The 12188-nt window shown below is 41.2% G+C and overlaps 1 protein-coding gene across 3 annotated transcripts in view; it reads left to right on the top strand.

The window, feature by feature from the left end:
- The first annotated feature begins 172 nt into the window (after positions 1 to 172).
- The window catches only part of LOC137674467 (cohesin subunit SA-2-like), a 63863-nt gene continuing 51847 nt past the window's right edge, over positions 173 to 12188 (top strand). For all 3 annotated transcript variants that reach the window (XM_068419846.1, XM_068419854.1, XM_068419837.1), the window contains exons 1-6: positions 173 to 224; positions 670 to 849; positions 5867 to 5951; positions 6574 to 6720; positions 8749 to 8845; positions 9823 to 9899. In XM_068419846.1, the coding sequence (XP_068275947.1) occupies positions 806 to 849; positions 5867 to 5951; positions 6574 to 6720; positions 8749 to 8845; positions 9823 to 9899 (450 nt within the window). In that variant the 5' untranslated portion in view covers positions 173 to 224; positions 670 to 805. The remainder of the gene's footprint in view (positions 225 to 669; positions 850 to 5866; positions 5952 to 6573; positions 6721 to 8748; positions 8846 to 9822; positions 9900 to 12188) is intronic.

Here is a 12188-nt window from a genome sequence, read left to right as displayed (position 1 = left end):
GAAGCCCCAAGGCACAGGCGTACCGCGAGCCTGCCCCGCCCACCTGTAGTGTCGGACCACGTGACAGCGATCCCAGCCTCTGATAGGCCGGGTGGCACCCAGGGACGGCCGTGATTGACGCTGAGCCGGAGCCGGGGCCCGGGCCGCCGCAGCGGGAGGGGAGGGGGGAGCCAGGGGGCGGTGTCGGCGCGCGCTCGGGCCTGGGGACCGCGGCCCCGCGGCAGGTGAGTGACGGGCCCCGCGCAGCGCGCGCGCACCCTCGTGCTTCTTTCCTGCCGCCTCCCCGGCACAGCAGCCAGCGCACCCCGGTCCGGCCCGGCCCGGCCCGCCGCTGTGGGCGTGTTGGTACAGGTGGGTGAGGGTCCCCCCGCGGCCCATTCAGGCGCTGGCGAACCCCTGAGACAGCCCCGCTCTGCGGGGCGCGGTGCCGCCGGCGTTGCGGGGCTGTGGCCGAGGGTGAGGTTAGCGGGCCGGGCGGCTCCTGGACTGACGGCCGGCGGCTCGTCAGGGCTCCCGCCAGGTGCAGCGGTCCCACCTCCGGAGTCCCCTCTGTAGATCAATTCATCTCTCGAAGTTTCAACTCCTTCTGCGACTTTGCGGGGGACTTTCTGGCTTAATTTTGGGGGACTTTGACTAGAATTAACTCTTTTTGTGCTCTTTTCTTGACAGTTTTTGGCTGCTGTTTTGCCCGCAAGAGCCAAAGCTGTGTTAAATGTCTAACGCTGCTGATCCTGGTGAAGTTTCCCCAGAAGCGGTGCCGGTCGTCTCAGCTTGCTGTCTGCGCTGCTGAAATAATGTAGCGGAAATGATAGCCGAGCCCAACGCAGCCAGTAACCTTCCCAGCCAAAAGTAAGGCCTGGTGCAGGTTGTCTGTCAAATTTATTGGTAAATTAGGGCACTGTCCCTTGAATTTGTGCCCCATGGATAGTGGGGTGGTCTACAATGTGTCATTTTGGGTGGGAGGGAAGTAAAAAGGGATTTGCTATGTTGCTTATTACTAATGTCTCTGTTTTATTCCCTTTTATGTATTGTTTAGCATCTTCTTAATGCTGATTGACAGGGACCTTGGCCTTACAAGCTTTTCTGTGCCTTGTTCACTACAATGCAAACGAACCTACTTTTAAAAAAAATAATGGGCAGATTCATAGTCAACACATGTGTTCACTTCAGTGAACATGTTTGGGGATGCTGAGGGGGAAGAATGCTAAGTAATCTGTAGTCAACCTGTTGGCACTGAAGGCGGCATTGCTTCCGTATAGCCGTTTTTATTAGGGATATGTCAAGTCTTCTCCCTTTCATAATGAATTTTTTCAGTCATCGGTTGAGATGATCTATAAATCAAATGTATTTATATCATTGTTTACAGAATGGTATTTAGAAGTTCTACTAGAGCAGATATAAATAAATAAAAGGTAAAGTTAAAACATTTCGGCATATCTTTTCTAGTTTCGAAGACTGAAGCTTCTTAGATGTCCAGTGTTGCATGCTTTGAACTCATTGCAAGCCAAACTTTGCTGATCCTGTCACCTTCTGAGCAAGTATGCTCCAGGTCTTTTGCTTCATTAAGCTCTAACAAAAGCTAGAGGTACATTCCTCGTAGTCCATGATGACAATTAATATAGCTTCCCATATGTCCTTTCCAGTATGTTTCATCTGAAGCCAGCCTCTTAGTTTCAGAAGTGTCAGGAAGGCACCTGGCAATTGTTTAGCTGAGCTTCTTATGTTGCTTCTAAAAGATGAAGCAGTTGTATTGAAATTTATCATTTTGAAAATCTACAGGTAGGATTCTTCCAGTAACAGAGACTATTTGTTCCTTTTACACAAAGGAATACATTATCTCTTTGTTAAAGAGGTAGCTTTCTTTTTAAGTGTGAGTCACTAAACCTGCTCCAAATGTTTATTAAGATGAGAAAACTGAATTCACAAATTCTCACAATAGTAGAGAATTGAGGACTAGACGAAGGACTTTGCTTCCTTCCTACTTCAAGTGTTTTTATCTCAGTAAGACTTCAGTGGTTAGCAAAAGGACCATATTGTGGCAGGAATGTGAGGTAAAAAATGAGTCTGTGAGCCATATGTGTATAAAGATGAAAATTAGGATGAGAGAGGAATGGAATTCTGTCTGTGCTTTCTTACTGATTGCTGATGGAAACAAAGTAAATGGCTGAGAACTGTTTCTTAACAGTGCATGAGTCAGTGAATTTAGGTATGCAAAAATGCTCAGTATGGTGTAGACTAACAGAGGGGAGCAAAAAACCCCACTAGTTCAAAATTTGTCAAACCTACTGTTACACACCTATAGTTGAAAAGATGTTAAATGGAGTTATGTATAAGAGTCACTGCAGAAGTGATCACGTGTACCTCAATTAGGTACAGTGGTTACTATTTTGCTCAAGAAGATAAGAGGATGTCTTAATTCTTTTAACAGTTTCTTCAACAGAAACTTAGTTGTGCAAATGAAAACTCCATTAAAATATCTCATGTAATTTCTAAGTGGTTTCATGACGTTCAGTTTCTAGGCTCTGGTCTAATTCCTGCAAATGTTTAAGTACCTGCCGTATGAATAGCCTTACTGGAAACATAAGTATTAAAAGGAAAAAAAAAAGAAGAGAAAAGAGAAACATGAGTATTGATAGTATCTGGATTTTAAAAATCTCTGCTTTTGTGTAGGTTGTCTGTTGTAGCATTGTGCTTCCTGTGGCATTGCTACGTGCTGTGGTGCACTGATAACCAAAACAATTCAGAAAGTAAAGGGCTTTTTGGTATCGACAGCCGGCTAAACACGAGCCAGCAGTGTGCCCAGGTGGCCAAGAAGGCCAACGGCATCCTGGCCTCTATTAGGGATAGTGTAGCCAGCCGGTCTAGGGAAGTGATCGTCCCTCTGTACTCGGCACTGGTGAGGCCGCACCTTGAGTACTGTGTCCAGTTCTGGGCCCCGCACTTCAAGAAAGATGTTGAGGTGTTGGAGCGAGTCCAGAGGAGGGTGACCAAGCTGGTGAAGGGTCTGAAGGGTCTGACCTACGAGGAGCGGCTGAGGGAGCTGGGGTTGTTTAGCCTGGAGAAGAGGAGGCTCAGAGGTGACCTTATTGCAGTCTACAACTACCTGAAGGGAGGTTGTAGTGGAGTGGGAGTCGGCCTCTTCTCCCAGGCAGCTAGTGATAGGACAAGAAGACACAGCCTCAAGCTTCACCAGGGGAGTTTCAGGTTAGACATTAGAAAGCATTTCTTCTCAGAAGGGGTCATTAGACATTGTAATGGGCTGCCCAGGGAGGTGGTAGAATCACCATCTCTGGATGTGTTTTCTAAGAAAAGACTGGACATGGCACTTAGTGCCATGGTCTAGTTGCCATGGTGGTGTCAGGGCAATGGTTGGACTCGATGATCCCAGAGGTCTCTTCCAACCTGATTGATTCTGATTCTGATTTAATGCTTAGTTACATTTCTTGAGTGTTTAAGACATGTTTATTGCATGTGTGAAAGTTACTCTGACTGGTTTCATCACAGAGATGTTTTACTTGGGGTTGTTAGCTCAGCATGAGGAAGCTGTAGCTCAACGGTCTGCTCATTCTTGCAGAGCTTTGCTGAGCTTTGTTAAGCATTCTGTTCCATATACCAGGCATTCACTTAGTTGGTTGAGCCCTTTTTGCTACAGGTACATTTTGCCTGGCATAAGCTAAGTAGCACAGGGCCAGAGGTACGATCCGTAGTGCCTTCCTTCAGGATGTTCTTGGGAAAGAGACTCACGAGTTAAAGCTTCAAAGAAGTATATCCTAGACAGCGATATTAAAAGCAGTATGTGGCCAGACAAGTACTTGACTGAACTCTCCTGCAGCAGTTCTGATTTTGTCGTTATTTAGATGTTCTAATTCAACTTGGACTCAATTATAGTTGCTGGAATCAAATGCAATGCGTTTATTTTCATTATGGGATGGAGTAAGTTGCTAAATAGTACATGCAAACAATTCAGGAAAATTGTTTGAGAGTGTGTTGAGTGTTATGTTGAAGTATAATGTAGAAACAGGTAACACATGTTGCCATGATGTTGGCTGGCTTCTGAATTGTAGTTCTAGTGAAACAGTGCAAGTAAGAACATGTTAGACCAGTCCCATAATGCTGCATTCTGCTCTGAAATGAAGAGTGAAAGGATTTAATCACATAGGAGAAGCAAATCCTTGACAAACACGTTTGAATTCTTTTTGTTTATTTGTGGTCTGTAGAAGAATCTGGGAAGAGCTAACTGGCGTCAGAAAAGCAATACATATTGCTATCTCTTGCTGCTTGTTCTTTTCAACTAGGAAGTCTGTGGTAGTGCTTGAGATACTTAATCTCTGAGACTCGCAATTACAAATCAAAGAAAACATTTGAAAACTTCTGCAAACTTGCTTATGGCATACTGACTCAGTTGTGAACTATAGTCATCCCTCTCTTCCTATAACATGCAGAAGTCCAGACAGCTGATGTAAGGATTGGTTCATCCTGAATTATTTTTTTGGCTTCATCTGTCAAACACTGTGGCATGTTTTGAACTTTTCTGTGACAAGACGTTCATTGAATTTAACTTTAATGGGATTTGTCTGTGTAGGGAAGTTAAGCATTTGCATAATTGTGTTTAGAAATCTGATATATTTTTATAGAATTTTATATTTATAGAGAATTTTTATAGGAGTCTTTGGAAGCCTAATTGTGCATCGCTTATGGTGAAGTGTCCCAATATATTGAAAAAGTAGGCAGAGATGTGTCTGCTCTCACTAACAAAATAACATCAGGACCTTGGTCTTGCAGTTGATGCTATTCAGCCTCAGGATTTGCTTTGCAGAGGTAATGTCTGACCAAAAGAGTTTTGGGAAGAAGAACAGCAGTGCTTATCTGGCATTGATAAACCTAGCTGGCGTCGAGCTGGCTCTGCATCCATAGCACAGTTAATTCTCCGTCTGGGTTAGCCAACTGGATATTGGAGAGTTGACTGTATCTGACAGTGTAATACACTATTTTTTTTATTTGTAAAATGGTCACTTGTGTTAGTACACTATCTTGGTGCAGCAGTATGACAAAAATGAAAGTAGCTGTACACTCTCATATTTACTTTGTTTTTGTGCCTTCTTGTAATACAAGTCAACTGGCTTCATGTTCTGGCCACTGTAGTTTAAAAGGAGGCCGTAGCAGCCAGCTACCAGTACTGAACCTGCTGCACAAGTGGGATCCAGCTTGTCTGCTCAGACATGACCTTTGGCAAAGCATATTCTTAGCATTGGGAATGATGAAAAGTGACATGATTTCATTGCAGATAAATGTATGGCTTCAGATTTTCTAGAAGGTGCATCTTTATTTATAAAATTATTCCTCCATCATATTAGCAATGACCCGCAAATGAAATTTCTTGTGTGTCTTTTTTCTTCAGCATGTTTTATAGACAAAGTAAAACAGTTTCTTCCTCTGATTTTAAATTATAGACCCATCAAATGTTATTACCTTGTTTTGCTTAGAGCATCCATGGAGTGAATGCATACTTGTGCTATTGATTCATGGTGCAAAGCTCTTGAGTCAACAAAGGCTGCCTTAAGTCAACATCAGCTTTCTGTTTCATTTACTTACTTTCTACTTCCTTGATAACTGTGATAGTTTTGCTAGTTTTCTAATTATCTGTATATCTTACAAGAAAGCAAATAGTTTGGAAAAGGGCCCAAATTTCTGTTGTACTTTTAAAGTAAGCTCTTTGGTTTTTAGTAACAAAATGACATAACTTCCATAACGATTAATTAAAAATATTAAAATACATATATATGCTTTGTTTTCTTCTGTTGTTTGTACTGCAGTGTGTAGTTCTGTGTTCTCACTGCTAACTCCTTCAACATTTGTTGTGCTTCAGAGAGAATTCTGTCCATGATGAGACTGTGCCTGAGTCTGCTGTGCAGAATGGCAGCTGTGTAAGAAATGGCAACCTGAGAACACCAGTAAGTTGTTTCCTTTTTTTTTTTTTTTAATTATGGAATTTATTTTCTGTCCCATTCAATTCTTACAAAATTGAGTACTGCATAAAACAATCACAATACAGCACATCTAAAATCTAGTCACTGGATACAGCTTGACCCCCAAATTCCATTGGCATCAGAGCCTCAATGCTAGCTTTTCAGCAGTCAGTTCATTTCAGCATGTTTTCTTCCTTAGCTGTGCATTGTGTGCAGCTGATGTTAATTTGCAGGTTGTGTGTTTACCCTGTGAGTGAAAAGATGTAGTAGAGCTTCTGTGCTTGCTGTCTATTCTTCAGAAATTACAGCTGCCACTGAAAAATGCCTTCCGGGTAGTACACGACTGTTCAGAAGCTTCTTTCCTGTTATACCTTCCTATGCTTATGAGTCATTGTCGAGAAAAAATTCGAACTGATAAATGCTTTCTTTCATCCCCTTCTACTGTGGTTATGTTTTGATAAGGCTTTATCAGTGTCCTTGAAGCTTAAAAGTTAGCACCTTGGGGAAATCATTACAAGGAGAGTAAAATAAACTTGATTAATATATCTGTGAATGGCTGTTACATGTTGCATTTTCTCACATACTTTCTTTGCCTGACTCATTTCAGAGAGAGAAGCGGAAGGTCCGAGAACAGTGTGAAAACATACGGAGAAATTCTTCCAGTAGCAGAAGAGTAAGCCAGCTGCAGAATGGAGAAGTGGTTGAGTCAGTTACGTTGTTTGAAGTGGTTAGCATGGGGAAGCAGGCCATGCAGGTATTTCTAGCTCTGAATTCTGAGAGGAGTTGGTGGAGGAAAGATGGTTAAACAGTGGTTGTTTCAGTTACTTATACTCTGGAGCATTGAAATTTTGTTCTGTTCTGGCATAGATGGGGAAGAAATGTGTTTGAATGGAAAACTGTTATGAGCATGGCTTTTGAAAAGAATGCATCTTCAAGAGATTAGTGAAAAAGGAGCTGTCAGATACTTAAAAAGAAGAAGGAAATATGTATGTAAGCCAGTCTTCTTAAAGCAATGTTTGAACACATGAAAAGGGAATTATTTTTAAAAAAATACAGAAAAGGTTTGTCAGTAGAAAATTTTGGTTGTTCAGGATTATGAAAATTGGGCATTTTTTTCTGGGAGCTTGCCTTTTGGTATTTATCTTCAACCCCCATTCAAATGCAGTTTGACAGCAGTTTGCATAATAGTCAGGTTCCCTGTGCCTCTATATAGTTAGCAACTTTCTTCAGTGTGAGGAAGCCCACTTCCTCCTGTTCTGTGAGCATATGTGTATATTATGTTTCTATATGTCTATGAAGGATTAAAACCTGGAGCCTCAAATATTTTTATACTGGGCTATACATATGCCTCCAGTATGTAGCGTCTGTAAGCAAAGTATGTGTGTGCACACCTGAAAAGTACATTTATATTTTGGATCCGAGACCTTAGTTTTTCCAAGATGTTTGTGTAGATGGACTTTTGCCATGCTACAGCTGTGTTAACTTCAGTAGAGCTCCCCAAAGAGCTCAGCTTCTGCTGTGCAAAGCGTGATGTGAAGGGCTTGGAAAGGCAGCAGCTTGAGTCCAGGCTGCTGCTGCTAGAATCCATTAGACCCTGGCACTACAGGTGGGTTGAAGCCTGGATGGCTTGTCCCAGCAGGCTTTGTGTCACATACACTGTAGGCTGTACTGCCCTAGAAATGTAATTTGGAGTTGTTTTTTAGCTTTAGTATGTGAACAGTTTCAGCCTTCTGCACAAACCAGGTGCTAGAGGAGAAGAGAACTCCTAGGGACCATTGCTAATATTGATTATTAGATGGTACAGAGGTTAATGTCTTTTAAAGTTGTTGTGGTTTAACCCCAGCTGGCACTAAGCCCCACGCAACCGCTCGCTCACTCCCTGCCCCAGTGGGAGGGGGGAGAGAATCAGAAGGGTAAAAGTGGGAAAACTCATGCATTGAGATAAAGACAGTTTAATCAGTAAAGCAAAAACCGCTCACACAAGCAAAGCAAAACAAGGAATTCGCTCACTACTGCCCATGGGCAGGCAGGTGTTCAGCCATCTCTGGAAAAGCAGGGCTCCATCACGTGTAACGGTTACTTGGGAAGACAAACGCCATCATTCCGAACGTCCCCCCCTTCCTCCCTCTTCCTCCAGCTTTAATTGCTGAGCACGATGCCATATGGTGTGGGATATCCCTTTGGTCAGTTGGGGTCAGCTGTCCCAGCTGTGTCCCCTCCCAACTTCTTGTGCACCCCCAGCCTCCTCACTGGTGGGGTAGAGTGAGAAGCAGAAAAGGCCTTGACTCTGTGCAAGCCCTGCTCAGCAATAACGAAAACATCCCTGTGTTATCAAAACTGTTTCAGCACAAATCCAAAACACAGCCCCATACCAGCTACTGTGAAGAAAATTAACTCTATCCCAGCCAAAAGCAGTACAAAAGTGAAACTTACTTCAGTGCTGACAAGAAATCAGGAGGAGGATGTTTTGTTTTCTTTGTATATTAAAATTATTAAAGCTGTGGTTGTTTTCCCTGTTAACAAGGAGCAAAGCATCTGTGAATGGCAGCATTGCCTAGAGCAAAACTTGTGAATGAGCAGTTCAAGACTTCATTTTGCCCCAGAAGGAGTCCTTTGCATGTGCTATTAGAAATGGAACAAAATGGTGTGGAGTTTACTCTCATTGTTCCATCTCCATTAAACTAAAAAAATGTTAGTTTTTGTCTTTATTGTGGATGTTCTCAGTGGAGTGCAGCGCGCTGTGTTCAGTTCCTGACTAATGAGTTTCTTTAATCTGTTCTAGTCTGTAGTAGATGACTGGATTGAAGCTTATAAACAAGACAGGAATGTGGCACTTCTAGATCTGATCAACTTCTTCATTCAGTGCTCAGGCTGTCAAGGTAATTTACCCTCTTAATAGCCCTTTCTATTGTCTGTGGTTGAGAGTACTCTGAAGTGTGCTTTCTAAAATGGAATTTTTCTCTCCAGTAAATCATGTACTTATAATCTGTACTGTTTGTTAAGACAAACTCCAGATGGGCAGGACTAATAGTAAAGAGTGTTGCTGGTTAAATTCTTTGTCTCTGTGTTTACAACTCTGAGTTGTATTTGAACATGGTTTGCAAGGTCAGGTTTCTGAAGTGGCATGTCACATTGCTTTGCAGAATCCCCAGACAGGGAAGATGGTTTTGATGACCATTCTAATTAAAATCCAGTGTTTCAGTTGCCATTTTTTTTTGGTAATTTCCTGGTATCTTTTGTTTTGCTAGTACCTTTGTTTGAAAATAAACAGCTAGCAAATTAAGCTCCCTGCTTTGGTGGCTGGAAAAGAGATCTCTTGCCTCATTGTGCTTACTTACCAGAGGGTTGTGAAGCTGCCTGTTTCACAACAAACGCTGAGACAGTGACTTCTGGGGACAGTTTGCTAGTGAAATGCTTCAGGATGGCAAGTAAGAGTTTTAAGAAGACTATTCTGTTAGTTTGAAACTTCTGAGTGCATTTAAGCAGCTAGAATGTGCCTTTTACACTTCAAAATTTTTTCCAGATCTTTGAGTAATATACCTTCTCTTATGGAAAATCTTTTGGGGTCTTTGACTAGCAGTGGGCAAAATTTTAGTAAATGAATGGACAGAGAATATAGCCATGCCAGAGAGCACAGGGCAAATTTCTCTAATGTGAATTTCGGTTTTGGTTCATCATTATTTTCTACTATAAATGAATTTATGTCTCCCTACATATATGTTGCCCATACCAGTGTAAACAGAGATAAAAGAGCTTGGTGTTTCTAAATTTAAAATGGAGTCCTTGCTGTGGTTTGGACTTGATTAATGTATTAGGGTTGTTAGTAATTCTTCTTTTTAAAACATTACTTTTCTAGGCATGGTAACAGCAGAGATGTTTCAAAGTTTGCACAAAAAGGATGTCATGCGAAAAATGACAGAGACCTTTGATGAGGTAGGCATAGTTTTGACTTTGCGTGGCTTTTTCATACAAACAATAGGCTTTACCTTACTAGCTCACCTGGACAGAGTTCCTGCTGCCTATCAGGAGCTGTGTCCCACTTCCTTCCTTTAGGAAAATAATCTGATTTTTCACAAGAGAAATTTGTTTTTTTTTTTAATGACTCATTTTAGCAGCAGCAGGATATATATATTTTTTTTTGTAACTCACTTTTATTTTCAGAGTTTTATTAGGGCTATCTAACTGCAGTCTTTCTGAATCTGGCTTTCTCTTAGGAATTCTTTTAATAGCAGCTTTATAGAGGGAAATATAACCTGGCATTGCAGCAGGTAGACAGTTCCTTTGGTACTTGATAAAAATGCTATTGTGGATTACTGATGAGCTAATTCAAAGATATTTTTTAGCTGATGTTTTTATTTGAATCTTTTCCTTCTGTTTTACTGACAATGTGAATTTTTATAACTATACTATGTCATATGAAAGAGGAAAAATGCATTTCTGATTTTTTCATTGTCAAAACAACAGTGAATATCTCATTTATTGAGGATTGTTAAGAAAAATGCATAGCTTTACAACACTGTTTCTCTGTTTGACTGCTCCTTGGCTAATTATGCCAACATCAAATTTTCTGCAGCGCTCTCGCAGTTGCTTCTGTGCTTTTTTTCTGTATTTGCCACCTCTGAATTGATTTGTCAAGCAGCAGGCATCAGCTTTGCTTTAATTGAGCATCTCTCGAAGACCAGCTGCTGTAGAAATTCCCACAGAGGACGAATTTGCCAACATGGTTTTCTTCATTTTAGAAGCGTAGTAGCACTTCGGCTAATTTTTGACAGAAATGATCCGCTATGTGTCTGGCCATATGAATTAGTAATCTAGCACTTCTTTCCCAACTAAATTAGCCCTGAATAGCACTCATGATAGGGTAGGCACTCTGGAAGGTACAAGGATGTGATTATTGTTATCATCAGCCTGGATGTGTTACAACTCTTTAACATTTTCACCTGTCCTGGGGGACAAAAGGGAAGGTTCTACAGTTGCCTTAGAAGCTGTATTCTGCACACTATAAAAACAAAGTGACTTTGTTTTTGGGGCAGTATTTTGACATGCTACTCTAGTGAAGCATTTTAGTGATGGAAGGAAGTGATAATCCCTGTGTCTCTGTGGGTTTTGTTTTTTTTTTTTTTTTTCCTTTTTTTTAAATTCTAAATCCAGTGCATTCTGAAATTCTTTGTCTGTTTTTAGATAAACCTACTCCAAAAATCTCCTAAAATGGATTATACAGAATTAAGTATTTTCAAAGACAGTATCTGTCAGCTTGTTTAATTTACTCTTGATATGTTATGACTAGTATTAAGCCAGCATTAATATGGAAAAAAATTTGTCTGAAGCAACCATTTTTATGTTAAAGATGGTTATTAGGTGATGGAAAAAATGCTTGAGGATTAAACCAATTTCTTTTAAAGCAGAACTATGATAAGAGCAAAGTGGTTTGTTATTTTCAAGTGAGTTGTTTCCTCTTTGTGTTTCTTTTTGCATGTCGTTCTCTCTCATCTTTTTTGTAAGGTGGAGACGTAAGTTAGTGATTAAGTCAGTTGAGAGAGAGTGCCATGTAGGACTACTGTGATTTTGAAAATATTTTTTGAAAACAAATTATAATAGTAGTGAAAGTAGTAATGGGAGTGGAAAATATTACCAGATATCTGCTTGAGTACCTCATCTTGCCTTTTGATTTATATTGTTTGTTTATAGTATTTGGAGGATTGGAAAATTAAAGCTTTTTCTGTAGTTCTTCATTCTTGATAATTTCAGTGATTTAACCATTGCTTTACTGTTCAACTAATTAATTGCAACACTATATCCATGTACCAGTGCTTCCTCCCAAAATTCTCACTGGTGTTAGTGGGGAATGTTAGTGGAGTTGAGTCTGGCCAGAAATGTGAAGGGCAGCAAGAAAAGTTTCTACAAATATATCAATAGCAAAGGGAAGACCAAGGAAAACATGGGCCCACTGCTAAATGTGTCGGGAGCCCTGGTGACAAAGGACACAGAAGAGCCCAATGTACTCAATGCCTTCTTTGCCTCTGTCTTTACTGGTAAGACTGGCTTTCAGAAATACCAGATCCCTGGGACCAGAGGGGAAAGTCTGGAGCAAAGACTGCTTACCCTCCATGGAGGAGGATCAGGTTAGGGAACACTTAAACAGACTGAACATACATCAAAACCATGTGGTCTGACAGAATGTACCCAGGAGTGCTGAGGGAGCTGGCTGATGTCGTTGCGAGG

Source organism: Nyctibius grandis, chromosome 2 (genome assembly GCF_013368605.1).
Source record: "Nyctibius grandis isolate bNycGra1 chromosome 2, bNycGra1.pri, whole genome shotgun sequence".
Taxonomy (NCBI): Eukaryota; Metazoa; Chordata; class Aves; order Nyctibiiformes; family Nyctibiidae; genus Nyctibius; species Nyctibius grandis.
The sequence above is the reverse complement of the archived record's forward strand: the minus strand, read 5'-3'. Positions and strand labels throughout refer to the sequence as shown.